Consider the following 26,653-nt stretch of genomic DNA (forward strand, 5'->3'; position numbering starts at 1 on the left):
ATTGTGTAAAGTAATAGTGTCCTAATGGATCAGGGTTCTGTTCTCCCTTCCAAACGAAAAAAGAGCTGCAGTGCACAGGGTTACAGGAAGCTGATATCAAGACAAATTCTGGAACCTATACTAGTTGTGTGTAAAAAAATACAATAGAATATTTTTTATGGATGCATAACTAGGTTACATGGGTTTAATAAATATTTCTGGAGCTTTACATTCTAAATAAGACATTTAGGCTGTGATTTAGGTTAGAACAATAGATGATCTTTAAAGTTGCAGCAGGTGCTGAGAAAGGCAGGTAAAAAAACAATGTGTACCTGCGAAAAAAAAAAAGAAGCTGGGATCTACTTGAACCCCTCGCTGGGGATCACTTACTTACGCCCTACTTATACTATAGCCAGTCCAATGTCTCCCCCAGAAAGTTATATAACACAGTCTGATGTCTCCAAGGTCTAAGGTCAGATAGGTATAAGCACAGCATTATACTGTAGCCATAGTAGACCCTTGCTATGGCAATGGGGCCTAGTAGCAGATGGCCATCTGCTTTGTAAGGCAATGTAGTGATTTACATAGATGGCAATAGCATTTGAAAAAACTATTTAGGTAAAATAAATGTGTTTATAGGTTAGAAACCTAGCCATGGTTGCTATGAAATCATATTGTATTATCTGCCAAGATTAGGGTGGCAGAGGGCCCCTTAATGGTCTGGCTATGGGACCCCATAACAACAATTATCTGTGCCCCAATTGAAATGTGATTGCTTACCACAAGTTAACAGTATTTTCTTGTTTTTTTTGCCCATAAATGTCCTCTTTATGACATGTGCTGGTTTTTTTTTCATATATAATAAATAGAAGAAGACTTATCAATGCATCAAGTGCCAGATGACCTTTGAGAATGAAAGAGAAATTCAGATTCATGTTGCCAACCACATGATAGGTAAGCATTTTTGTCCTTTACAAAAACATTTTCCCTGTTTTTAATAAAATTCAATTTTTCCTTCCTGCAGTTGTAGATCACGCCATTCTGTTCCAGAATGAATATGGTGCATATTGAGAAATTATTCTTTTTTTTTTTTTTTTTAATAGCAAAAAGCACTTCTATTTAGCCATGCAAAAAGCACCTGTCGACTGTCAACAGTTACAGGCAATTATACATCAATTCTTTTTGTGTCATGACATTTGGGGAATTTGCAGCATTTAGCCAGAAAAGTGCAAGCCGGTACATCCACTCATACAGATTTGTCAGAGAAAAATATACTTTTGAGTTCATTTTATGTTATTCCTTTTTCGGTTTATTTGAATTTCTTGTCTATGTCATTGGTAGAGGGCATACATACTTGAGAAAAAGTTACAAAAGAGGTGGAGTTGTTGCCAACCGCAACCAATTAGAGTTAATTTTATGGAAAAACAAACAAGAATGAAAGCCACTATTGGCAGCAATATTGTTCATTTTCTTTTTTTTTAATGAATAAACCTCTTAATGTTCGCTAATTATTGACATGTATAGGATGTTAGAGTATCCAGAGGAGGATTAGTATACTGTAAATCCAGATGAATTTTTATTTATTCTATAGGCTGAATTTGCAAAGTTGTATTTTTTTTTTCATTCATATCATATAGCTTATATCTCCCAAAGGTTTAATGTACAAAGATGCATAGGGGCTGATTTACTAAAGGAAAATAGACTGTGCACTTTTGAAGGTGCAGTTGCACTCTACAAGTGCAGTTGCTGCAGAGCTTAGTAAATGAGGGGAAACTCTGCTGACTTCCATTATCCAGCCATGTTCATGCCAAAAAATGCTGTTTTTTTTTTTTTTTTCATTTTCCTTCCATGTGATTGGGTATCCTTTGTAAAGTGAAACTTTACTTCATTTACTAAGCTCTGGAGCAAATGCAAAAGTGCACAGTCTATTTTCCTTTGGTGAATCAACCCCATAGTATCCTTTATCCTCCTCTATAAGCAGTGCTGTTTTACCACTGCTAGAGGTTTCATTACTTTACAGTATTATTTTATTGCCCATTGTGATAAAATCCAAGAAAAATGTAAATATACTAGTAGGATATCACAGAATCCTTACTGAGAAAGGCTAGTCTAATTTTTCAACTATAATCAGGTAGTCATAAGCACAGGCTAATGTTTCCACTATACACAAATGGGCATAACCACAGTCCAATGTCTCACAGCATAATGTCTTCAGTATGATCAGCATGGCAGAATCTTGGGGGGGTCTTAAAAGTGAGACCCCTAATATTTCACTGAATCGCCCCAATGGGATTAAAAAAAATTGTAAAAAAAAAAATTAAATAAGTAATTCCTAAAAATAACAAAAAACAAAATAAAAATAAAACAAATAAACTACTGACACTGTCCCATGCCCTACTGACACTGTCCTCTGCCCTATTGAAAAAATCCACTGCTCTACTTACACAGTCCTCTGCCCCAATGACATCAACCTCTTCCCTAATGACACTGTTCACTGTCCATCTGATACCAACCTCTCTCCTGCTGAGATCATCCACTGCCCTACTGACACCAAACTCTCCCTTACTGACATCTACCACTGCTCTTCTTCTCATACCGTCTCCTGCCCTACTGACACCGTCCACTGATCAACTGACACCGTCAACTGATCTACAGTACTGACACCGTCAACTGATCTACAGTACTGACACTGTCAACTGATCTACAGTACTGACACCGTCAACTGATCTACAGTACTGACACCGTCAACTGATCTACAGTACTGACACCGTCAACTGATCTACAGTACTGACACCGTCAACTGATCTACAGTACTGACACCGTCAACTGATCTACAGTACTGACACCGTCAACTGATCTACAGTACTGACACTGTCAACTGATCTACAGAACTGACACCATCCACTTATCTGCTGACCCCTTCCACTGATCGACTGACCCTGTCCACTGATCGACTGACCCTGTCCACTGATCGACTGACCCTGTCCACTGATCGACTGACACCGTCCACTGATCTACTGATATCGTCCACTGCCCTACTGACACCAACCTCTCCCCTAATGACCCTGTCCAGTGCCATATTGACACCGTCCATGTACCATCCACTGACACTGTCAACACAGTCTATTGCCCTACTGACACTGTCCACTGATCTTTTGAGTGACACTGTCAACTTATAAGGTAGGCCAAGTTCATATTTTTACCGTGACATTTGTTTTAATAATCTTAATATATTTTATGGGTACAAGAATGCTTTTGTTTTCTATACCCATGCCCCTTTAATCCCCTCCAACTTTTAACGCAATTGGGTTCGCTACGCATGCCACATTGCTGCTCTCCTTGGGGCACCCAAAGGTGTCACAGGTCTTTTACAATCCTATAGTATATACTACAAAAAAATAAAAATAGGTATGTGCCCATAAAGTTTTTGGGATTGACTTCAAGAAAGGGTGGAAACCCTAACTTCCATGCTAAAAGAAAGCAGCAGCACTTTATGTGAAGATTTCAAGCCTCACCCACACAGCGGATTGGGAGGGGTGCTGCCGGGAAGGAAGAAGAGCACACAGAAGGAGGCCTTAATAAAGACCAGCTTTTTGGCTCATTTCTTCTTTTCTGGCAGTGCCCATCCTAATCTACTACAGAAGTGAGGCTTAAAATCACTATTTCCAAAAAAACTGAGTCTTTGCCCCGGTGGAAAGAATTTCTAGCTTTGCCACTGATGGTCAGATATGTATAAACACAGTCTAATGTCTTCCCTATAGTCTGATAGGTATAAATACAGTCTAATGTATTCAATATGGTCAGATGGGTATAATCACAGCCTAATGTCTTCAGTATGGTCAGATGGATATAAACACAGCCTAATGTTTTTACTATGGTCAGATAGCATAATTTCTTCCCCACAGTCAGATATGTATAAACAGAGTCTAAAGTCTTCACTATAGTAAGATAGGCATAAAGACAGTCTAATGTCTTCACTATGGTCAGATAGGTATAAACACATGTCTTCACTACAGTCAGATATGTATAAACACAGTCTAATGTCTTCACTATGGTAAGATCGACATAAATGCAGTCTAATGTCTTCATTATGGTAAGATAGGTATAAACACAGTCTAATGTCTTCATTATGGTAAGATAGGTATAAACACAGTCTAATGTCTTCATTATGGTAAGATGGGTATAAACACAGTCTAATGTCTTCATTATGGTAAGATAGGTATAAACACAGTCTAATGTCTTCATTATGGTAAGATAGGCATAAACACAGATGATGTCACACCGAGAAAATAGGTACCTAACGTGTTAAAGTTTAAAATTGTGCACATTTGTGCAATGGCGACAAACTACAGTACTTAAAGCGGAGTTCCAGCCATTTCACTCACCTGTCCAACGGTCCAGCGATGCGGCCGCCCGAAGCCTCGATCCTCTCCCTCGGCGCCGGCATCACTGCTGTGGGCACCCGGCTGTGACAGTTTGCGGCTTCACAGCCGGGTACCCACTGTGCATGCGCGAGTCGCGCTGCGCGTCTTGATTGGCTGGCAATCTTCTGCGACCTCTGACATGTCCCAGAAGATTGCAGGGAGGGAGGGGGAGAGGAGAACTTCCGTTCAGGGCGCCGCAGCGCTCCGAGCGGAAGTGGGAGCGGGTACCTGTCAAAACTAGGTACCCGCTCCCCCCCCCAAAAAAAATGACATGCCAAATGTGGCATGTCAGGGGGTTAGAATGCCTAAAGCGGAAGTTCCATTTTTGGGTGGAACTCCGCTTTAAAAATCTCCTTAGGCGACACTTTTTTTTTTAGCAGTTTAGAGTTAGAGGAGGTCTTTTGCTAGAATTATTGCTCTCGCTTTGACGATTGCGACAATACCTCACATGTGTAATTTGAACACAATTTACATTTGAGGGTGCAACTTATATATGCGTTTTCTTTGGCCCTTTAAAAAAATGTTTTACCTATTTATTTTTTTTGTTCTTTTTTTCACTATTCCTTTAAAAAAAATCTGATCAATTTTTATTGCTGTCACAAGGAATGAAAACATCCCTTGTGACAGTAATAAGCAGTGACAGGTACACTGGAGGGATCCAAATCTCTCCTTTGCACTTAAAAGTATTCAAAACTTCAAAATCTGCGTTTTTGAATACTGTATTTTTTTTTAAATTGACACCATTGGCTGCCGTGTAAACCGAAAGTGATGTGACACCGCTTCTGGGTTACACCATCGGAGATCAAAGCCGAGTCCAGGTTTGTTTGGGACTCTGAACAGCTGGCGGACGTACCGGCTGGTTGCTTGGATCTCCCAGTAGGACGGGAGACCCAGGCAGAGCAGTGGAAGGCGGTGAGGGGGAGGAACGTCGGAGAACGTCCCCTCCCGTCTTTGTGATAACAGCTGAGCGGCTTCTGAGCTGCATGGGTTGTTATCACTAGAAAGCCGGCTCTAAAAAATGGTGCTGGGTTAATACCTCTAGCTGCAGGCATCACCCCAGTACAACCACTTCTTCATGCCTACGTACAAGTACATTACGTTACATAGGTTGAAAAAAGACACAAGTCCATCTGGCTCAACCAATAAAAAACAAAAAAACAGTAAAGAAAACCCAACCATACAACCCCATATACCCAACCCTATGCCCGCAGTTGATCCAGAGGAAGGCGAAAACACCCCAGCAAAGCATGATCCAATTTGCTACAGCAGGGGAAAAAAATTCCTTCCTGATACCCCGAGAGGCATTCAGATATTCCCTGGATCAACTTTACCTATAAATATTAGTACCCATTTATATTATGTATACCAAGGAAAGAATCCAGGCCTTTTTTAAAACAATCTACTGAGCTGGCCAGAACCACCTCTGAAGGGAGTCTTTTCCACATTTTCACAGCTCTTACAGTGAAGAAACCTTTCCGTATTTGCGGGAAGTGGTTAATGTCTTTACTACGATCAGATAGGTATAAAAACAGTCTGATGTGTTGAACATGCTATGACCAATGTGGTTGAATTCAATCTGATATATATTTTTTATGACTGTTAAATAAAGGATTTGATTCATTACCAAAATGACTGTTTTAGCAAACAATCATATTGTATATGCCCAACTTTAAACATGGTCCAGTAGTATTTACATCTCTGTGTTAAAATAGTTGTAAAATACCAGCTGTGATTGGACAGATATCCAACATCTCCCCCTCCCCCTATATATACTTATGGGCCCATCATTGCGCTTGACATCATCACTGGCTAACGGAAATACGGGCAGTCCCTGAGTTGCATACATTAAATACTCGCGTATGACTCATACTTACAGAGGGAGACAACAGGAAGTGCCGGGAAATCTACCCTTAGGAAGAGAAATTCACTCCAGTAAGAGTTATCATGGGAAAATGGTGTCTCCACTGAAGCTTTATCACTAATCCTTGTTTCCATAACAACCCAAAATGTTCAAAATCCTATTGTCACCGGGACAGAAAGTGAGGTGAAATCTTCTGAACAGGGGCACAGACAGCAAAGCAATGCTAAAATTTTACACCTGAAAAATATACCGGTTTCAACTTGCTTACGAAATCAATGTAAAAACCTACAGAATCTATCTTATTTGTAACCCGGGGACTGCCTGTATTGGAGGGAGCAGGAGAAGGGCCTGTACAGAGAGAAGGGCCACTAAAAGTTGGTATGGGTATGTATCCTTGTCAGTAGGTGTTTTTGGTGATCAAAGTGACAGTAACTTTAAGGAGGAACTTTCTGACCCATATCCTGTATAATAATTATTAGTGACTGTATTTCATTTTAATTCTTTGCATTAAAATTTTATGCTGCCAGTTATTATGCTGAACTACATTTAATCATGTTTAGTCATTGAGAAGTCTGTTGTACGAGAACCTTTGATATTGCTTTCTGCTATAGAAAAGTGTGGTGAGTATGCTTTGTTACAGTATGTGTATGAGGTTATGTTGACTCACAAAAATCTTCTATATCTAGATATTGGTAACCTTTATGCAAAATCATAAAATGATGAACACATCTGTTGCTATGGCTGTACAAGATCTCATTTGTGTTTACCCACCTATTAAGTTGTCTCTTTGCAGAAGCTGGAACATTTAGAGAGGGAAGGCCTGAAGTAGGTTGATATCAGAAATATAAAATCTCCCTCTAAACATAATTGAAATCACTTATTTAGCAAGTTTTCTTATTCATACTAATTATATTACTTTTTAATTCATTATATTTGTGCGGACTCTATTTGCACCAGTAGATGAACTTTTGTGTGCTTTTAACCTGTAGGCCCAGGGCATGTAATCTGTTTACTGGGAATACTTTGATTTGTTCTCTCTTTTTCTATGTTTTCCATCCCACAAAAGATATTTGAAACTACTCAGAGCAGGGATCTCTCATCTCAGTGCCTGTTTAAGTGGTGATATCAAGTCACTTGCAATGCCAAGCTGGCAGTGCCCAGGGTTTGTTCTCCTGCAGAACGTGGCAAAGCAATTCTGCAATTGCTCCTCTTGTAGCAGCCGGCAGATAGCAACAAGGGCTTTTGGGACCATAAAGCGGGAAGCCAAATTATATTGATAATAAAGTTGAGGCCGTTTGTGAAAAGGGCTGCCACCTCAAGGGTCTTTGCAGGAGTAGGAAAACACCACATTTGCATTTTCCATTTCCATATATTGACTACAAAAATGGCCTTTACTCAATTAAGACTTATAGCTTTTGGGATGCATGCAGCAATTTTATGAAATATTTACCACCTTATTTGCATTTGCCATATAAGGTTTTTTTATGTATTTATTTTTTATATTATAGCCACAAAGAAACTGGAACCCTCTTGAAATAGACTTGACTCAAGTAGTTCTGCTGTATTTCCTTTTAAACATTTCATTTTTAAAGCAGCAGACATCCCTTCCAGATTGATACTTAAAACAACTATATATAATTTAAGGATCTTTATTACTGAGGGATAGTTGGATCAAACAGTACCAGTGGTCAGTTTAATTAGCTGTTTTTTAATTTAAGTTTTCAGTTTAAATAAAGCTTAAAGTGAACTCTGGATTCTTTTTTATTTTCTTTGACTTTGACAAGAGCATGGGTGGGTTAAACCAGCTCTCTGATTTCTGCTATCTATATCCTCCATAAGGGATTTTCCCCTACTTCCTGTCTCTGGGCAGATTTCTTCTCACTTACTGTCTTGGAGACAGTGTCAAAATGGGAAAACCACAATGAAAACCCTGAAGAAGTGTTAAATCTTTTTTTATTGCACTGAAATTACAGGACATTTGGATAATTCTCTCCAATGGGGACCAGTACAGTATTAAACACTTGGTAGAGTAAAAGAAAGAGGAATAGGAACGGGAAGGAATTGAGTATCTTATTCTGATGCAGACCAATGAGAGAATAGAAATGTACCAGGCTAATGAATTTGTTTAAATCGGACTGGAATGAAAAACCTAGAGCCAGCACCTTAAACGCAAGGCTTTCTAGAAAAGGTTAGTCCACCCATAACCTGTTTGGATTTTGGTAGATGCTGGAGACTAAAGCCACCTATGAATACCTTGCATCGCTTAGGGTTGTGGACAGTGGAGTATATGATTTAGTTGTTCAATGTAGTTATTTAGCTGCTGCAGCCCATGCATAGAAGTCTCACGTTTCTTCATGGATATTTTTATTTATTTTTTTGTATAGTGGAGAAGACAATTTTGAGGGATTTACCCTTTCTAATTCATTTGTAGGAACTGAAGATGCCTTAAGTAGGCACATGTGGCCGAAGGTTAATTTAGGGACCACTGACAAGCACATGCAGGTTCCAAAAACACATTTATACGCATCACACTAAAGCATTCATGCATTCTGAGAATGGTGGAATAGCTTCAACAACAAAAAAATTGTTTTGCAGTCAGATGATTGCCATATAAAGGGTATAGTTTTTGACAGGAGTTTACCTACATAAAAATAGCCTTCTTTGCAGAAACTTTGGGACCAGAACTAGAAAGGGTAAAATAGATTTGACATAATCCCATCAAAAACTTTAAAGAGCATCATAAATGAAATGCTGGCACCCTTAAGTGTAAGCATGAGCTATGAAGCCTGGAGCATCCTATAATGAAGACGTCATCCACTGGAGGGAAAGTCAAGCAATGGCATGGCTTCCACTCCTTGAATTACCAGTAGTCATTCAGGCCTCCCATCATGTTTAAGCACCAATAGATAGGAGCAAAAGGGGACTTTCTACTGCTAGACTTAATAAAACTGACAGTTGACTGTTAGAGCTCCCCAAAGTGATTGGGAGATGATTGAACGGTGCATACACATCACTGAGTTACAGTATTCATCAATTTACTTTAATTGCTACACTGATCAATTGATACTGATTTTTTTTTTTTGTAATTTCATCTGTACCTGTACAAAAGTAAAACTAAATAAAAAGGGAAATGTTTCAGAAAAGTCACTTGTGACAAAAATTGTACATTTCAGTTAGAAAATTTTAACCTTTATTAACAAGTGTAAAATCGAGCTCTTAGGAACACAGTGACTGTATTTCCTGGGTAATTTGCAGTTGTATATTTTATGTTAATTTCAATCAGATTATTGCCCCCCTGCTAGGTTTACTAGAGACTCACTGTGATATGAATAATTTCTATCAACTCTGGGTTTTTTTTTCTCTTATTTAAGATTTGGCACCTTTTTTCTTTTCTAAGATTCTGAATTACCAGTGCTCTGAAATCTTGAGAACAAATGAAACCTTACAGCCAAAGTAACTCACAGTGAGAATTAGTATAAAATAGCAAGAATAATTACAAGGAAAACAGCCCTCACAGATGTTTTTCTCCCATCTAATGTAATAACTGTTTACTAAACTGTTTATTTTCTACTGTCGATTAGGAATGAAATATTGATGCTTGCTCACTCATTGAAATTCCCATAGTTGCTCCCATTTTTTTTCTCTTAAAGGCTTTACTTTTTCGTTTGATAATGACAATTTATGATTATATATTCATTTTAATATTATGTATGCTGCAGAAATAAAATTGTTGCCATGTTTGGCACACAATAAATCCTATGTGATCAGAAATATAAATTCTGGTCTGATTATATGGAATAAGTCCAGAGTGATCAGAGTAAAGCTATTTCGCATTTCTACTAATTGCCTCTAGCTTTTTAGGACAGTCTTCATTTTGTAATTCTAAAAGCAAGGGACTTAAAGTATGTTTAGACCCAAAAACAAAAGTGTAACATATTGCAGCTTCCCAGTTCTCAGATGGCCTTTTTTCAGACATTTGCTTTTTCCCTTTTCTGTTCACCAAGTGATTCTGCCAATAACACACTTCTTGCCCTATGAATACACCACTGGTTTACCTACCCTACTGTGTAAGGACAACAGAAACAGGACAGTACTACTAAAACCTTTGTCTCTAAAACATATATTGGTAGGGTTCTATAGTCCTCAGAACAATGTTACTTACTGATAAGGTGCAGCAGAGGCAGAGAGAGCAGGAAGTTGTGAGTTGACAAGATTTTTGGAAAGTTCAACAGGTATTTTTTTCATTTGTTTACTGTATATATATATATATATGTATATATATATATATATAGGAAACCGTTTTCAATGCCATATTTAACAGCCTGAAAAGGAAAAAATAGGTTAATTGTTGGCGTTTACATACCATTTAATAAAAATGGCATGGTCTCCCACATATACGATCAGAAATTTGGCGTGGTATGGTTAAATCTTAATGGGCGTCAAAGACCTTGATTGTTCTAAAATCTTAAGATATTGTGCGCATTATAATTAACAGATGTAATTACAGAAGGCCTATTGACTAAAATCGGACAAGCACATTTCTATCTTTCGACCCACAACAAAGCCGAAAAATTGGACAGATTGTACAAAAAATTCTACTTTGTGAATAAAACAATAAAGCATTGGATCCTCTGCATATTTTGGTTAAAAGCAGTCTAGGCCAGTGGTTCTAAACTGCGGTCCTCAGAACACACTAACAGGCCAGGTTTGCAAGAAAACTGAAATACATCACAGGTGATATAATTTGCTGCTCAGTGATTGCAGTATTCTAGTCTATACATACAAAAAATCCTGGCGCTGTGGGGCAGGTATCCAGAGTTCAAAGATGAGGTGGGGTGGAGAAATGGTAACCAAAATTCACCGTCAGCTAAAAAGCATATCCGGGTTGCAGCCTACCCAAACCCAGATCCTGACTGAGAACAAAATAGTGCGACATTACACCCATTTTTTTGTCGCAGTATTCTAGTCTGCATCTCCCCAAGGTAATACTTAAAATCTGGCCTATTAGTGTGCCCTGAGAACCGGAGTTGAGAAACACTGGTCTAGGTTACTCCCTGCCTTCTAGGTTATACTGGCGATTGCTGTTTTATCTTTTTTTTCCCCAAGTCTGTCCAAACATCTTCCTTAACCCCAGTACACTCGGGCCAAATACTGGCTCGACATCGGCAGGTTATAAAAAACAATTGGCTAACATTTGGCCCGTTTGTATGGCACCCTGACTTTCTGTCAGACGAGCATGCTGAAAAATCAGCAGCTGAACAGCTCCCAATCAGCGCTCTTAGCCAAGTATAACAGGTCTGTTATTTTTAAAGGAAAAGAAAAAAAATGAGACTTTAATGGGAAACGTTTGGGAGTTGGTTAAAACGAGGCTCAACAGTGCATTTTTTTACCTCTCCCAACCACATGACTAAACCTAGCCTAGTATAGAGATGGCAGCATCTCTATACCATTGCCTCTTCTGGTCTTTTTGGTCTTGCTGCACAAAATATCCTTTTTAATCCAGCTTGTAACGTGTATACTTAATTTTACATATAGTAACATAAAAAAAAAGCCATAGTCTTAGACTAGATTGTCTGAGGGATGACTATGTAGACATGCACCACTGAATTATAGTCACCGCCTAAAAAAAAACCACTTATGCCTGCTTACTCATCAATACTGACAACTCGTTTCTGATAAATTATGCTTGCATTTTAGTAGTGGGAACATCAGGAAAACATTTGAGCCAGAGGGCTCCAGGAGATGCAGAGTTTATGAATCATTGCTTTCAAGCTAAGCAAGAAGACTGAACAGCGATAGAAATTTTCAATGGCAGTAAGATACCATGACAGCTTGTGACCTGGACATGCTGGGGATACAATTTGTATATTTATCTTCACAGTGTAATGTTTTTTTTACACCTGCTAAATCTGCTCAATTTTGGCTTTATCGTGGTACTACCTATGGGACTCTGCACTGTTTATTTTTAGGCTTTAGATCCGATTTTATGTATCTCTGAAACAGCAATTATAAAGTTGAACTTTTAGACCTCCTGCCCACATGATGTCTTTTTTTTCTCCCCTGGACACCTATGCTCAAGGGGAAGAAAAAGCAGTGTTAAAAGCATAGCCAAACCCCTTTTTGCAAGCATGTTCATTCCATTGGGCAGAATAATCATTTATTTTGGCCATTGAAATTAATGAACGCTTACATGCATTAGGCACGTTTGGCATTTTTTTTGCGGCAAAACGTTTCTCCCCTGAATTCGCTGAATCTGGATTTTTTTTCTGCCTGTAAGCGCTTATGTGTGCAAAACACATAGGATAATATAGAGCGTTTTTAGTGGCAAAACAAATAGCAAACACCCTTAAAGTGGAGTTTTTGATGTCCTGGGTGCATGAGGACTTGTAAACCCCCACATATACCCAGTGAAGTGAACAGATACACAGGGATAAAACAAAACTCCCTACATACATTTTACATGTATATCTGTTGTCTTCAGCTTGCTATATTCTTTAGAAAGGGAACATCTAGTTACAATTTGTTCTTCCTGTTTCAGCTATGGGAGTGGAGTCCCGGGATACACTATGTGAGCTGATTTAAGGAACACTCCCCCCCCCCCCCCTGCCCTGCACATAGGCTGAACAATGAAGATGCTTAGAGAGCTGTGCTGTGAAAAGACCAGCTCTCTGCTAATCTTTTTATAGCACCCACCTTGACAAAAAAATTCAGCTTCTTTTATCTCCAGTGTCCGAGAACTTGTCGGAAGTTATCATGGTTATAACAGAAGAATAGAGCAGCAGAAAATCGAGACTTAGGGCTTTTAAGAGGGATACGTAAACACTACAGATATGTGCCCAGGTCAAATTTTGTGAATCGGGTTTACATCCACTTTAAACTGTAAGTATTGCAATGTTGATAGTGCGGAGTATCGACCAGCACCATTTCTGGCTTATCCTAGGGGAATGGCATTTAGGTAGAGTTGGCATGTTTGCCTGAACATTGATCTGCCCCTCAGTCTAAGATCAATGGAGCAATGACAGAATGGTCAAGACAGAAAGTGATGATTAATATGCAGTTAGTCTGCTTTAAGAAGGTAAACCCTAATAGTTATGTGGTTTATATGAATGATCATTACAGACATTAGAGAGTGAATATCTCTATAATTTATATGGTAGTATTCTATAGAGTAAACCTACTTTAGTATTCCTGACATTATTCAGGGTTCCAGGAAGGCTCTTTTGAATTCCCTGAGTGGAAGTTATTTAATGTGGCTTAACTAAATTATATACTTGCAAGTATATTCGCAATAGGTTGAATACTTTTTGGTTAATTTTCTGGTTTTGCCAAAACAAAAATATATTTTCATTGATCTTCATAGACCCTGGGTTTTAGGTTGGTACCTTCAGGTGATTGGACATTGGCAAACTTTTGGGAACATGCCCCCTGGCTATCCCCTTATAACTCTAACGTACTCCGTGGGTTCTCCATTTTCTGCCAGTGTCCTAAGGTGATGGACCTCTTCTCCATTACAGAGAAATTGCTATTAACTTTACTAATTTAATATTTTAGCTTCATATTGCATATTGAACTTTACCGGTCCTTAGATGTGATGTCTGCATTCGTTTCCTTTTTTCAGCCCTTGTTTTTCTGTTTTCACCTGATAATTTTGTCTTTTTTTTCCCCAAAAGAAATCTTATTAGTTTTTCAGTAAAAAGAAACATTACAATAATGAGAAATTATATCGTTGTCGCCAGAACAGAAATGGACAGGAAATCATCCAATGGGGACAGTTCTTGTGACAGTTGTCTAAGGCTCATTCTACATATTACAATCTGACTGCACAATTGCTGTACAATCGGCTTTAGATTTACCAGTTAGTCTGTATCCAGTTCTGCAAGTACTACACACTTGTTGGTAGATCAACATATTATACTTCCTCTTCTCGGGTCCCTCTTTGGTGCTCCAGGCCCCTCCTTCCTGTTGAGTGCCCCCAGAGCAAGCCGCTGGCTATGGGGGGCACCCGAGCCGATTCACAGCTCCCTGTGTCCATTCAGACATGGAGCCATGACCTGGCCCCGCCCCTCTCTCTATTGATTGGCTTACTGTCTTTGATAGCAGCAGGAGCAATGTCCTGGGAGTATTCCAGTCAGGCTTCAGGAGGTATGTAAATGGCCTACACCTATGGCAATGACATATTCAACTTTAGTCAAAGCTGCACAGTTTGTTTTTATGTACATATGACCCTTTTCTGCATTGGCAGTTTTTTTTTTTTTTTTAAATCACTTCAGCCCTGAAAGGTTTACACCCTTTATGACCAGGCCAGTTTTTGCGATATGGCACTGCGTTACTTCAACTGACAGTTGTGCGGACATGCGACTCTGTACCCAAATGTGTATGTCCTTTTTTCGCACAAATACAGCTTTCTTTTGATCGTATTTGATCACCTCTGCGGTATTTATTTTTTGCGCTATAAACAGAAAAAGACCAACAATTTTGAAGGGTAAAAAAACAAAACAATATTTTTTCATTTATGCTGTAGAACATGGGTGTCCAACCTTTTGGCCTCTCTGGGCCACATTGAGTGTAGAGAAATTTTATCGGGCCGCATATAAAATATATACTATAGTAAAGGCATGTAATAAAATGCCGCCGCGCCCCCCGCACTAATTTAACACAACTAGAGGATGATCAAATTAAATTGAATCAGTATACAGAGGTTTACTTCTTCTGAGAGACAATAAAGGAACACTCGAACCACCATGACCACTTCAGTGATTTAAGGTGGTCATAGTGGTAGGAGTCAGAAACACTGCGCATGCTCGTCTCCCGCTCCCCTCAGCCTCTGCCTACCGTTAGTTGGAAGCTGCTGTGGCCGTGCCCCCGACCCGACTTCCTTCCTCCCCAGCAAAACCATATTGTCAGGGGGCAGTGGGCCGCATTGCCTGCGGTTCTGGGCCACATGCAGCCCTCGGGCCGCAGGTTGGACATGCCTGCTGTAGAACATACCCCCCCCAAAAAAAAAATGTAAAAAATCTAATTTTTTTATCAGTTTAGACAATATGTATTCCGCTTCAAATTTTTTGTAAAAAAAAAAAATCTGAATACGTGTATATTGATTGGTTTGCACAAACTTTATAGCATCTACAAATTATGGGAAATTTTTTATGGAATCAGCCCCCCCGATGGCTGATCAGAGTCCTGAATGAAGCTGGATTTCGGCTTTGATCTGGTCTCAGATGATGTAACCCAGAAACGACGTCACTTCCGGTTTACTCAGCTGCCGATGGCACCAATTTAAAAAAAAATATGACAGTATTTAAAAATTCTGATTTTGCCATTTTTAATACTTTTAAGTGCAAAGAAGGGATCTGGGGTCTTGTACATTCATTGTGACAGCAATAAAAGTGATTTATTTATGTTTTTTAAATGAACAGTGAAAAAACAAAAATTAAAATAAATTGGAAAAAACTTTTTTTAAATCGCCCCATCCCCATTTGCTCGCACACCAAAGAAAATGCATATGTAAGTCGTGCCCAAAAATGTAAACTGTGTTCAAATCACACTTGTGAGGTATCACTGCAATCGTCAGAGCGACAGCAATAATTCTAGCAAAATACTTCCTCTTCAACTCTAAATTGGTAAAAGTTAAAATATTTTTAAAGGGAGGCCTATGGAGATTTTTAAGTAGTGTCATTTTTCACCATTCCAAGACGTTAGGTATCTATTTACTTGGCGTGACATCCTCTTTCGCAATATATAAAAAATTGGGCTACCTTTTACTGTTTAGTTTCTTTTAAAATCAGTGAAGTGTATAATGCGTTTGAAAGATTGCTGTGCAAATACCATGTGACATAAAATATTGCAACAACCGCCATTTTATTCTCCAGAGTCTTTGCTAAAAAAATATATATAATGTTTGGGGGTTCTAAGTAATTTTTAGGCAAAAATACTGATTTAACTTGTAAACAACATGTGTCAGAATTAGGCTTGGAAATAGGCTTGCAGTTAAATGCATAGCCAAAAAAATTATATTCCTCTCCTTCCAGTTCTGAGATTTACCTAGCTTTGCCATACAACCCAATCCTGATTGGTAGTATGGAACACCTGATGTTTTTATACTTCGTCGGTTAATTAACTCTAAGTGCCGGTTCACATTTATGCGATGCGGGAACGCTGTGAATATACAGCGTGTTCCCGCATCGCATCTGCACAACAGGCAGTTCACACTGCCATATGCGATACGCTGGGGGTGTCAATTCAAAGTTAACGACACCCCCAGATCAGATGGCACATCCCAGTGTGATCTGAAAGTTCGCACAGAATCGGATCGCACTAGTGTGAACCACCATGCGATCCGATTCTGCTGTGGACCAAAAAAAGGGTCCTGTGTGAGTTTCAGTGCGATTGCGGTGCGAATTCAGCCATACAAACTGTATGGCTGAATTTGCACCGCACAGACATCGCATGTCATTTTAGGAGCAGTGCGCTCCGAATTACATTCGATCTCTGTGATCGCACAAATGTGAACCGGCACTTAGTGTTTACAAAATGGATTATTATTTTACAGGATTTATATAGTGTCAACAGTTTGCGCAGCGCTTTACAACATGAGGGCAGACAGTACAGTTACAATATAATTCAATACAGACATGGCTGCTTGCAGTTTTTTTAAAATGCCTTCAGTTCTGCTTTAATTAGTGCCTTTTAGTTTATTACATTTACATCAGAATTCAGTTTTAAATGCACTGCAGTCATTTATAAAAAAAGAAAAAAAAAAAAGAATGTTTCCAATTGGGGAGTTCACTCTAGAACTGGCATAGAGCTGATCCAGAGAAAGGAAAGATGCTCCCTTACTGTGGGAATACAAACTGAAAGGGTGGAATGCTTATTTAAGTTTAGGGAGCAAAAACAAAATTCTCTCCCTCCATGCTGCTAGATCGGTCCCCACAGCCTCTTCTTCCCACATTTGCAGGTCCTCTGACATCATCATGACTCTGGATGAGGGGATACTGAGGGACAGTCCATGGGATTGTAGGTCGCACGTTAAGATTACCTAACCAAAAGTATTAAAATAAATAAGACCGACGTACAGCAAGTTGGTATTTAAAATGGCCGTGGCACCTTTATTGGTATTAAATTCATCAAATTCAACTTTATTAAAAACATAAATAAAACGATTATATATATATATATATATATATATATATATATATATATATATATATATATATAAACTTTAAATCACTCCAAGTCATAGAACTCGACATGAAAAAACATGAAATTCATTAAGCAGAGTCCCCCCTTGATCCAAGGGTGACAAAACCACATAAATGGTGCCACAACAAGGTGGGGGGAGCTCGTCCAGCCAAACAAAGACAAATGTCAGGGGTCCTGTCATGCAAGGGGTATTTATAGCCCCCCAGTACATGTGAGGGAGATCAAAACGTGTCTCCCGTCTCAAATCCCCATGACAGGTCAACTTGAGGCCTTAAAGCAACATTTTTTTTTTTTTATATTTTATGGCGGCCACAATTCCATGTTGTGGGCCCCTAAGCTGTGCCCACTTATCATTGCCTGAAAGCAGGGGAAAAGTTGGGATCACTATCTGCTATGGAGAGTCATTATTATTTTATTGGACTTGACCGAGGATTCAGTAAACATACAAGTAATGGGTTGCTTAGAGTACGCTTGCTAAAGTTGTGTGTTTGTTGAAACATTGAATACTTTTTCTGTGGACCTGTTATGAAGTTAGCAGGGGTTGCATGTTACAGCAAACCTGTCATCACAGATAACATGTGGAAATAGGCCCCTAAATGCTAATGAGGCAAAGCAAAGTACCTATTCACTGTAAATCAATTACTGCAGGGTGTCCCAGTAGGATGCAAGTACCATTTTTTGTAGAAGCAGCAGAAGGACCACCTTCAGTGCATCCCTTTTAGGTAGGCCATAGGCCTTGGAATCTAGGCCTGTTCAGAGGGAACCGGCCGGGAGTCGAACCGTGTATGGGCAGGCTAAATGTACCAAGTTGATCGATCTATCTCAGCTTGGGTTAACCAGCCTGATGGGTTTTACATGCGATTTTTTCTAGCGGCTACTTAAGCTGCTAGCAATATTCACTGTTTTCTCCCAGCAGGGAGGGCTTCCCCGAAGACAGTGGCTCGGCAGGATGGATTCCGGCATCAACACTGTCTGTTGATGGGGGAATCAAGCTAATTTCTTCCCTGCAACCACCATCTATGGCCAGCCTTAGTGGTATAAGCAAGTTACAGGAGACAGATATTGTAAGTCTACTGTTTTCCCTCTATTGGAAAAAAATGCTTTAACCGGTTGCCGACCGCCGCAAGTACATATACTGCGGCGGTCAGCCCCGGCCAGGCAAAGTGACGTACCGGTACATCACTAGCCTGTCACTGACTTGTGAGCCAATATCGGACGAGCGCGCACCCCCGCCCCGGCTCGTTCACTAACACGTCAGTGCGTGTGACCGGCGGACCCGATGTCCGCCGATCACTCGCGATCGTTCGCCGGGAAGGGAGAAAGGCAGGCGGCTAATGTAAACAAGCCGCCTGTCATTCTCCCCTGTGTAAAAATGGAGATCAGACGGTTCTACTATGTAGAACCGTTGATCTCTGTTTTTACGGTAGTAGCCATGTCCCATCACAGTTAGACGCACGCCCCTAGGACACACTTAACCCCTCCCTCTCCAATACAGTTAACCCCTTCCCTGCCAGTGTCATTTTTGCAGTAACAGTGCATATGTATAGCACTGAATACTGCAGTAATGTCACTGGTAACCCCAAAAGTGTCTAAAATGTCAGTCAAGGGTCCGATCTGTCCGCCGCAATGTCGCAGTCCCGCAAAAAAATCGCAGATCGCCGCCATTACTCGTTAAAAAAAAACACCAAAAATTACAAAAATCTTTCCCTTTGTTAGTAAACGCGATAACTTTTGCGCAAACCAATCAAAATACTCTTTTTGTGATTTTTTTTTTACCAAACATATGTAGCATAAAACAAATTGGCCGAAAATGTTAAAAAATTTTTGACTTTTACATTTTTTTTGGGAATTTCATATAAAAAATGTGAAAAACATTGTTATTTTTGCAAAATTGACGCTCTTTTTTTGTTTATAGCGCATGATCAAAAAATTGCACAGGTGATCAAATACCACCAAAAGAAAGCTCTGTTTGTGGGAAAAAAAGGACGTCAAATTCGTTTAGGTACAGCGTCGTACGACCGTGCAATTGTCAAAGTCACGCAGCAAAAAAACCCCTGGTCAGGAAGGGGGTAAAATTTTTCGGGGCTTAATTGGTTAAAATCTTCATTGAGTATAATAATAGGATCAAGGCATCACAAAATACATCTACAATACCTATCTCAGTTGCCCTAATCTTTGGATTAAAAAATATCCCATGCCAAGTGTGTCTGCCCCCAGCCTTCCCTGCTTCTACAGAACTTGTGTTCGAAGTTTTCCCTAATGACTAGACTGAGGGAACATTTTGACACATCCTGTGTAAGTAAAATCTGCTAGTGGCAGATGTGCTTAGAGAGCCAGTTTGAAATGGCAGCGTCCGGCAACAGAAATCTGCTGTACTTTACATCTTCATCACATCATTCTTTAAAAAAAAAAAAGAAAGACTTGAGTTCCCCTTTAAAATTCAGTGTGATGCATTTTTTACTGTTCCTTTTTGCAATTGCTTTCTGAAAGGCTTTTGGTTTCCTGCCTTATTGGATGGATTACTTCCCCATCGAACATTTGTTTCCAAGTTTCCAATATGTTCTTGATGAACACAACTGTTTTGTTTATGAGGTAGCTTAATAATTGAAGACTCTAAGCTGCATGGGCCTTATCTTGCTCAGCCTCCGTTGGCATGTAATCTAATCCATTGCAAACCAGCAGATTCCGTGTCTGTCTGGCCAAGCAAGTCAAGGGTCACATGAAGCCCTTCCCGTGTCTGCCAGACACTAGTGACACACTGTACATGTATTTTTTTTTAATTGTCACAAAACTTTTATGATTTTTTAGCTGCTAATGGCAGCCTTAAGATAACTAATTCTAAAATTGCTTATGGGGTTGCTTGTTTTAATGGAATTTTGTGGCAGTCATAATGACTAATAATGAGAATTGATTTTAAAAATGTGGCAGTGCATAGAGAATACATACCTAATATATGGCCTATTCAAGAGTAGGGCAATTGATAATGTGTTGTATGTCTATTCATATATAATTTGCTTTTTGAATTTGAGTGATAAAAACTAAGGCTATGTGTTAAAAAAAAAGAAAAAAAAGAAAAAAAGTTCAATTTAAAGAGACCCTGTCGCCACACAATCTTTCCTAAATATTTCTATGTGTAGGGCAATCTTGTAGCTTCCTGTTGGTTCCATTAGTTCCTCATTCAATCTTTCATTGACTGAGTTACAAGTGCTGTAAAACTGATAGGTTCCCCGCCCGCTGACAGCTCAATAAATAAAAAAAATGCCGACAAAATATAAGAAAAAAAAAACAGCATGGGGCCTTCCCCCCCCCATCCATGCTAGGGCCTTCGGGGCTGTTATGGATGTAGAGGGAAATGCCAAAATTTAAATAAAAAATGGCTTGCCCCCCTGAAGGGCCTGGTATGAATTGGGGGGGGGGGACCCCACCGCCTGGTATGGATTGGGGGGGCCCTATCCTGTTTTTTTTCTAATTTTTCATTGCCAGCATTTTTTTTTTAATATTCAGCATTCAGAGGGGAAGCCCGCTTATGGCTGATGACTTATCTTTCTTTAAGGATGCAGCAGCCGCCTGCTCCTTAACCACCATTAAAGTTACTGGTTGTTAAGGACGCCAGGGGCCATCCACTCCCTAACAACCATCTATTTACAGCCTGTGTTAATAACGCTGGTGGAAATCTACCTCAGACTTTCACTACTAAAATACCGCATGACTTTATAAAATGACTCATGCGGTATTTCGGTAGCATTTTTTAGTGAATGCCAAAAAACGTTTTGAAAAACACTGTGCGGTATCTTATGCATACTGGGATGCTGCAAGATACCGCTTTATGAATGGAGCCCATTGTTCCTGATGTAAGAAAGCACAAAATGTAGTATATCAAACATTAAACTGCAGTAGCAAACACACAACATGCTTGTTTCTTACCAAATGCTGCCTAGTGTTTCCGGTGGATGAATGCACCCCAGAAATCAGAGTTGTGAACAGTCTCAAAAGGTTTGATTTGACTTTAAAGATATTCCAAATTTTCGTCTTTTAAATGTGCATCCATTTGATGGTACAGTTTGTTGGGCAAATAAAATATTTGGGCATTACAAAGTGAAATGTCCTTTTTTAGTTGTTTTCTTCCCAGAAGTAAATTGTAATGTGTAACTATATTTTGGGTCTGCTGAAACTGAAGTGGCATTCAGCAAGCGTTGGCATTTCGTCAGCTTGCCATAGAGGCAGCTGGACTTCATTAAGCACTGGTGTTAATTACTGGGAGACTGTTTGTTTAGTATGCATGCACAAACACTGGGGGTTACTTATGAAGGGTCACCTTGACGTGAAGCTCTTATTTATTTATTTGCTTGTGGCATGGTAGCTTGTTACTTATTACTAATAATGTCTTACTGGAAAGGGCAGCCAAGCTTTTTGTTGATGTATGTATAGATTCATATTTAAGGTAATCTCTTTAAAAAGTATGCTATAAGTTGAAGGATCATATTTTGAAAAATATCTAGTGCTCCTTTCATTGCATTAAATGCTCAGTTCACCTTTTCCAGAAAATCGCATATGCGGTCAAGGGGCCCCTGTAGATATTAAAAACTGCGCAGCTTTGTAAAATGTTTATTTAAAAAAATGCAGTTCACTTTGCAATGGAAGTTGCACTTTGCAGGGAAATGCCCCAGAGCTTTGTTAATGAGTTGAAGCTCTCCTGACTTTCGTCATCCAATCATGTGCAAGCAAAAAATTCAGTTTTTTTTTTTTTTTTTTTAATTTTCCTTGCATGTGATTTACAAAGTGAAACTTCACCACATTCACTAAGTTCTGGGGTAATCTCTAAGCATCCAACATTTTTTGCACCTGTAATTTTGGGGGGTGAGCATCCCAATAGTTTTTACATACTAGCAGCTAGACAGGACATGGGGATTGATAACTAGATATTTTTCTACCAAGTTTCGAGGGGGCCTAAATGTAATGGGTATGACTATAAAATGAACATCAAAATTCAACCGCTTTTTTAAAACATTCACTGAGGCCCCTTGACTTCATAGGCTTTTTTTCTGGAAAAGGTAAACTTGCCCTTTAAGGAAGTCCTTTTTTCAATTTGGCCAGTAGTTGCCAGAACGTATACAAGGATTGTTGCCTGAGGGCCAAAAATGTTTCGACATGAGCCTGCATTAAAGAAAATGTAATATGCTATTGAAGGTGTTTTTTACTCTTCACTCTTACCAGTTTAGGCACTATGGTCTTTGGCTTTCTTTTAACTAGAACTTATTGTTTGCTTTTTTTTGTATTATAATTACTTTTCCATTCTCATATGCTTTATGTGGTCTACAAAATGCTTTGGTTGTAAGGCTTGCGGAACACTACGTGTTTATAAGGCATTTTCACATTGTAGTTAAACTAGTTATTTACATACACTCACCGGCCACTTTATTGGGTACACTTGTTCAATTGCTTAGTAACACAAATTGCTAATCAGCCAATCACATGGTAACAACTCAATGCATTAAGGCATCTAGATGTGGTGAAGATGACTTCCTTTAGTTCAAACTGAGCATCAGAATGCGGAAGAAAGGGGATTTAAGTGACTTTAAATGTGGCATATTTGTTGGTGCCAGACGGAAGTATTTAAACAAACTGTTGATCTACAGGGAGTTTCACGCACAACCATCTCTAGGGCTTATAGAGAAAATATCCATTGAGCGGCAGTTGTGTGGATAAAAATGTCTTCTTTATGTCAGAGGTCAGAGAAGAAAGGGCAGATAGAAAGGCAACAGTAACTCAATCACTCATTACAACCAAGGTATGCAAAATACCATCTGTGAACACACAGAACATCAAATCTTTAAGCAAATGGGCTACAGCAGCAGAAGACCACATCGGATGCCACTTCTGTCAGCTAAGAATTGGAAACTGAGGCTACAGTTCCCCTAGGCTCACCAAAATTGGACCATAGAAAACTGGAAAAATATTGCCTGGTCTGATGAGTCTTGATTTCAGCTGCGACATTCAGATAGTAGGGTCAGCATTTCACGTAGGCATGAAAGCATGGATCCATTTTGCGTTGTATTAACAGTTCAGGCTAGTTGTGGTGCTGTAATGGTGTGGGGGATATTTTCTTGGTACACTTTGACCCCTTAGTATCAATTGAGAATTGTTTAAAGCCACGGCCTACCTGAGTATTGTTGTTGACCATGTCCATCCCTTTATGACTACAGTGTGCCCATCTTTTGATGGCTACTTCCAGCAGGATAATGAGCCATGTCACAAAGCTAAAATCATCTCAAACTGGTTTCTTGAACATGACTAAGTTCACTGTACTTCAATAGCCTTCACAGTCACCAGATCTCAACCCAATAGATCACCTTTGAGATGTGGTGGAACAGGGGATTCGCATCATGGATGTGTAGCTGACAAATCTGTGTGACACTGTGTGATGCTATCATGTCAATATGGACCAAAATATCTGAGAAATGTTTTCAACACCTTGTTGAATCCATGCCATGAAGAATTAAGGCAGTTCTGAGGGCAAAAGGGGGTCCAACCCGGAACTGGCAAGGTGTACCTTTTTATAAAGTGACCTGTTAAATGTATGTTTACACGCATGCATATGTATGTGATACAGTGAAATTTGTTTCCTCATGGTATATATTGTCCTTTGTGTGTATCTAGTCCCACTCGGATGCAACATTTCTACAATAGAGTAGTGAGGAAGCAAGAATAATTTGTCGGTAGTGTAGACAAACGAAACACATTTTTTTTGTGATAGAAAATGATTTGGCTGTTTGGCTTAGTTTTGCTACTTCATTGCGATCCAGTGTTTCAGAACATCTATATGTAATTAGGGTAACAATAATCTTCTTTGTTTGTCGTCTGCGTTGTTCGCAGGCTGAAGAGGGGCAGAATGTGCTTTCCAGGTAACATTATGAGTCACGCTTCTACTGTAGGTCGTGCTGGGTGGCAGATGTGCATTTTCTTGAAAACTTTTAGGATTAGAGGTGTTGGGCTCTGTGACAATGAATAGCAAAATATCAGCTGTTCCCAAGTGTGCCGCTTCCCAAGGTGCTTCGCTCACAATACACACTGTCTGCCAGAACTGGCTGGAAATTTTTTTTTTGTCCGTAAGCTAACCTGTATGGCAGATGCTGGGTTAGTGAAAGAGAGAGAGAGAGAAGGGAGAGAGATGGAAAAAAAAAATCCCTCCACCTACAGTGGCTGCTCGTTAGGGCATGGAATGTGCCGTTAATAATGCATCTGTGAAACTCAGCTGTGAGGAAGCTGAGTAATTATCCCGCTGCAGTGTTCTGAGCTTTGGTGTCATCACTTTGGGGGTTCCATTAACCTTATCTTGGCCAAAAAGGTGTTGCAAAGTGGCATTCGCCCTTTCTCGTGTGAGCTGGGGTTAAAATTCTTTGCAGACCTGTACATCACACATACAAATAATGTGCCATGCCACAGCTCAGAGGTAATTTGCCTCTTTCAAACCTTTACAACCCCTGTGAATTTCTTTTTCTCCTTTCGCTCTCGCTGTTACGCCAGCTGAAATCCCCAGAAGAACAAAAGGTTTAGCTGAAGCTATGAAGCATGTATATATTCACCAGCTTCTGGCATTCAGATAGGGGAGCGAAAAAGGAGAGAAATGGAAAGGGGGTTGGGGGGAATCAAAGTGCTCCATTGTACATGCTAATACAGAGCAAAATGCACACAGCTAGACATTAAACCTTAGCAGGATTTAGCCATTGTGCAAAGTGATACTCTGATCAGACTTGAGTCAGGCTGGGTGGCGGGGATGAAGTCATCTATTTATTTGATGTTAAATAGGTGGACAGCTTAGAGTTTATCACTTTTATATTAACACGGTTCTGTTTTTGTTGGGGGAAGGGGACCAACTGCCAACTGCCCTATACGATTGATGGATTTGTAACCTAACTAAATGGGTGACGTTTTGTTGTGTTTTTTTTTTTTTTTTTTTATATATACCATTGATTGCCGTAAACAAAAGCAAAGAGCCTTTTTTTTTTCAGGTATCCTTTATTGATCTACACCAAATGTTTTTGCTTTTTCTTTTATTGATTAAATCACAGTTTAGTACCGATTTAATGTTCCCAAACATATTTTGTAGCCAAAGCAGTATATGTTTGTATTTATCATTTGAAAAAGGGCCAGCAATCGATAAGGCTGTCAAAATTTGACCAGAATTGCCTTCTTCATGTTATGTATAGGAACTAATCGGGTGATCCTTTTTTTTTTTTTTTTTTTTAAATATCCATGTGATTATTTATTACGACTTGTTTCGATTATGCATTGATTCCATGATCCGTTCTAGTAAACGTCTTAATGAATAAAGAACCCAAGTGTTTTTTAAACATTACCATCACCCCTCCTTTACTTAAAAGAAAAAAAGTAATGAAAAAAAAGAAGTGTTTGAATACTGTGCTATGAAGGGAACAGCCCTGCAGTGAGGCAGTTGTGATATTAGAGCAGATCTCCTAAGAGATCCCCTGGCTCCTGTGTACTCATCGGAGTGGCACAATCCCAGACAGCTGGTCTCCCAGCATGGGTTGCGCATGCAGCGAGGAAGTTGGCACACTGGCATAGAACAGGTAATGCTCTAATTTCCCCTGTGCAGATGCGGCCAGCAATATCTTAATTTATTGGTGTGCTGGCATGCAAGGGGGGAATCTGGCAGGGCAGGCTTGTTTAAGTATTAGCAACAATAATGCACACACAAAATTATTAATGTATATGATTGGGGCTTGGATTTAGTCAACACCGATTCGTAATCATCGTCTTTTGTAGTGTTTGAAAAGGCCAGAAAATTCCTAATTATTTAATTATAGATATGTAAGTAATACACAGGGAGCAATGTGTAAGTGAGCATGCAAGAGTGTTTAGTTACAGTATTAAAAAAGGATGATGAAATACAGCAGTCGCTTTCTTTGGGTTTAGTGTGAGCCAGAAATTCTCAAGCAGTTTTTTTTCCCTTTTCCCTTTCCATAATCTGCCAATAAAATGAAACAACTGTAGCATTCAGTAAGTGAATGAAGCTTCCACACCTCCCCGGCACATCGGAGCGGAATCATCATCACCGCATCTCTAACTTCGTGGAACGTTAAGTTCTGGTGACAGACACTCTTATAATTATCCCACGAAAACCCTTCATTGTATTCATATCATTAATTTTGTTTGGGCTGTTAGATTTGAT

The 26,653-nt window shown here is 39.4% G+C and overlaps 1 protein-coding gene across 1 annotated transcript in view; it reads left to right on the forward strand.

Annotated features, from left to right (window-relative positions):
* The window catches only part of ZNF423 (zinc finger protein 423), a 394,330-nt gene that overhangs the window by 201,446 nt on the left and 166,231 nt on the right, over nt 1-26,653 (forward strand). The window contains exon 5 of the mRNA XM_082271171.1: nt 849-933. Coding sequence (XP_082127297.1) covers nt 849-933 — 85 coding nt within the window. The remainder of the gene's footprint in view (nt 1-848; nt 934-26,653) is intronic.

This window comes from Pelophylax lessonae (genome assembly GCF_965119305.1).
Source record: "Pelophylax lessonae genome assembly, chromosome: 10".
Classification (NCBI taxonomy): domain Eukaryota; kingdom Metazoa; phylum Chordata; class Amphibia; order Anura; family Ranidae; genus Pelophylax; species Pelophylax lessonae.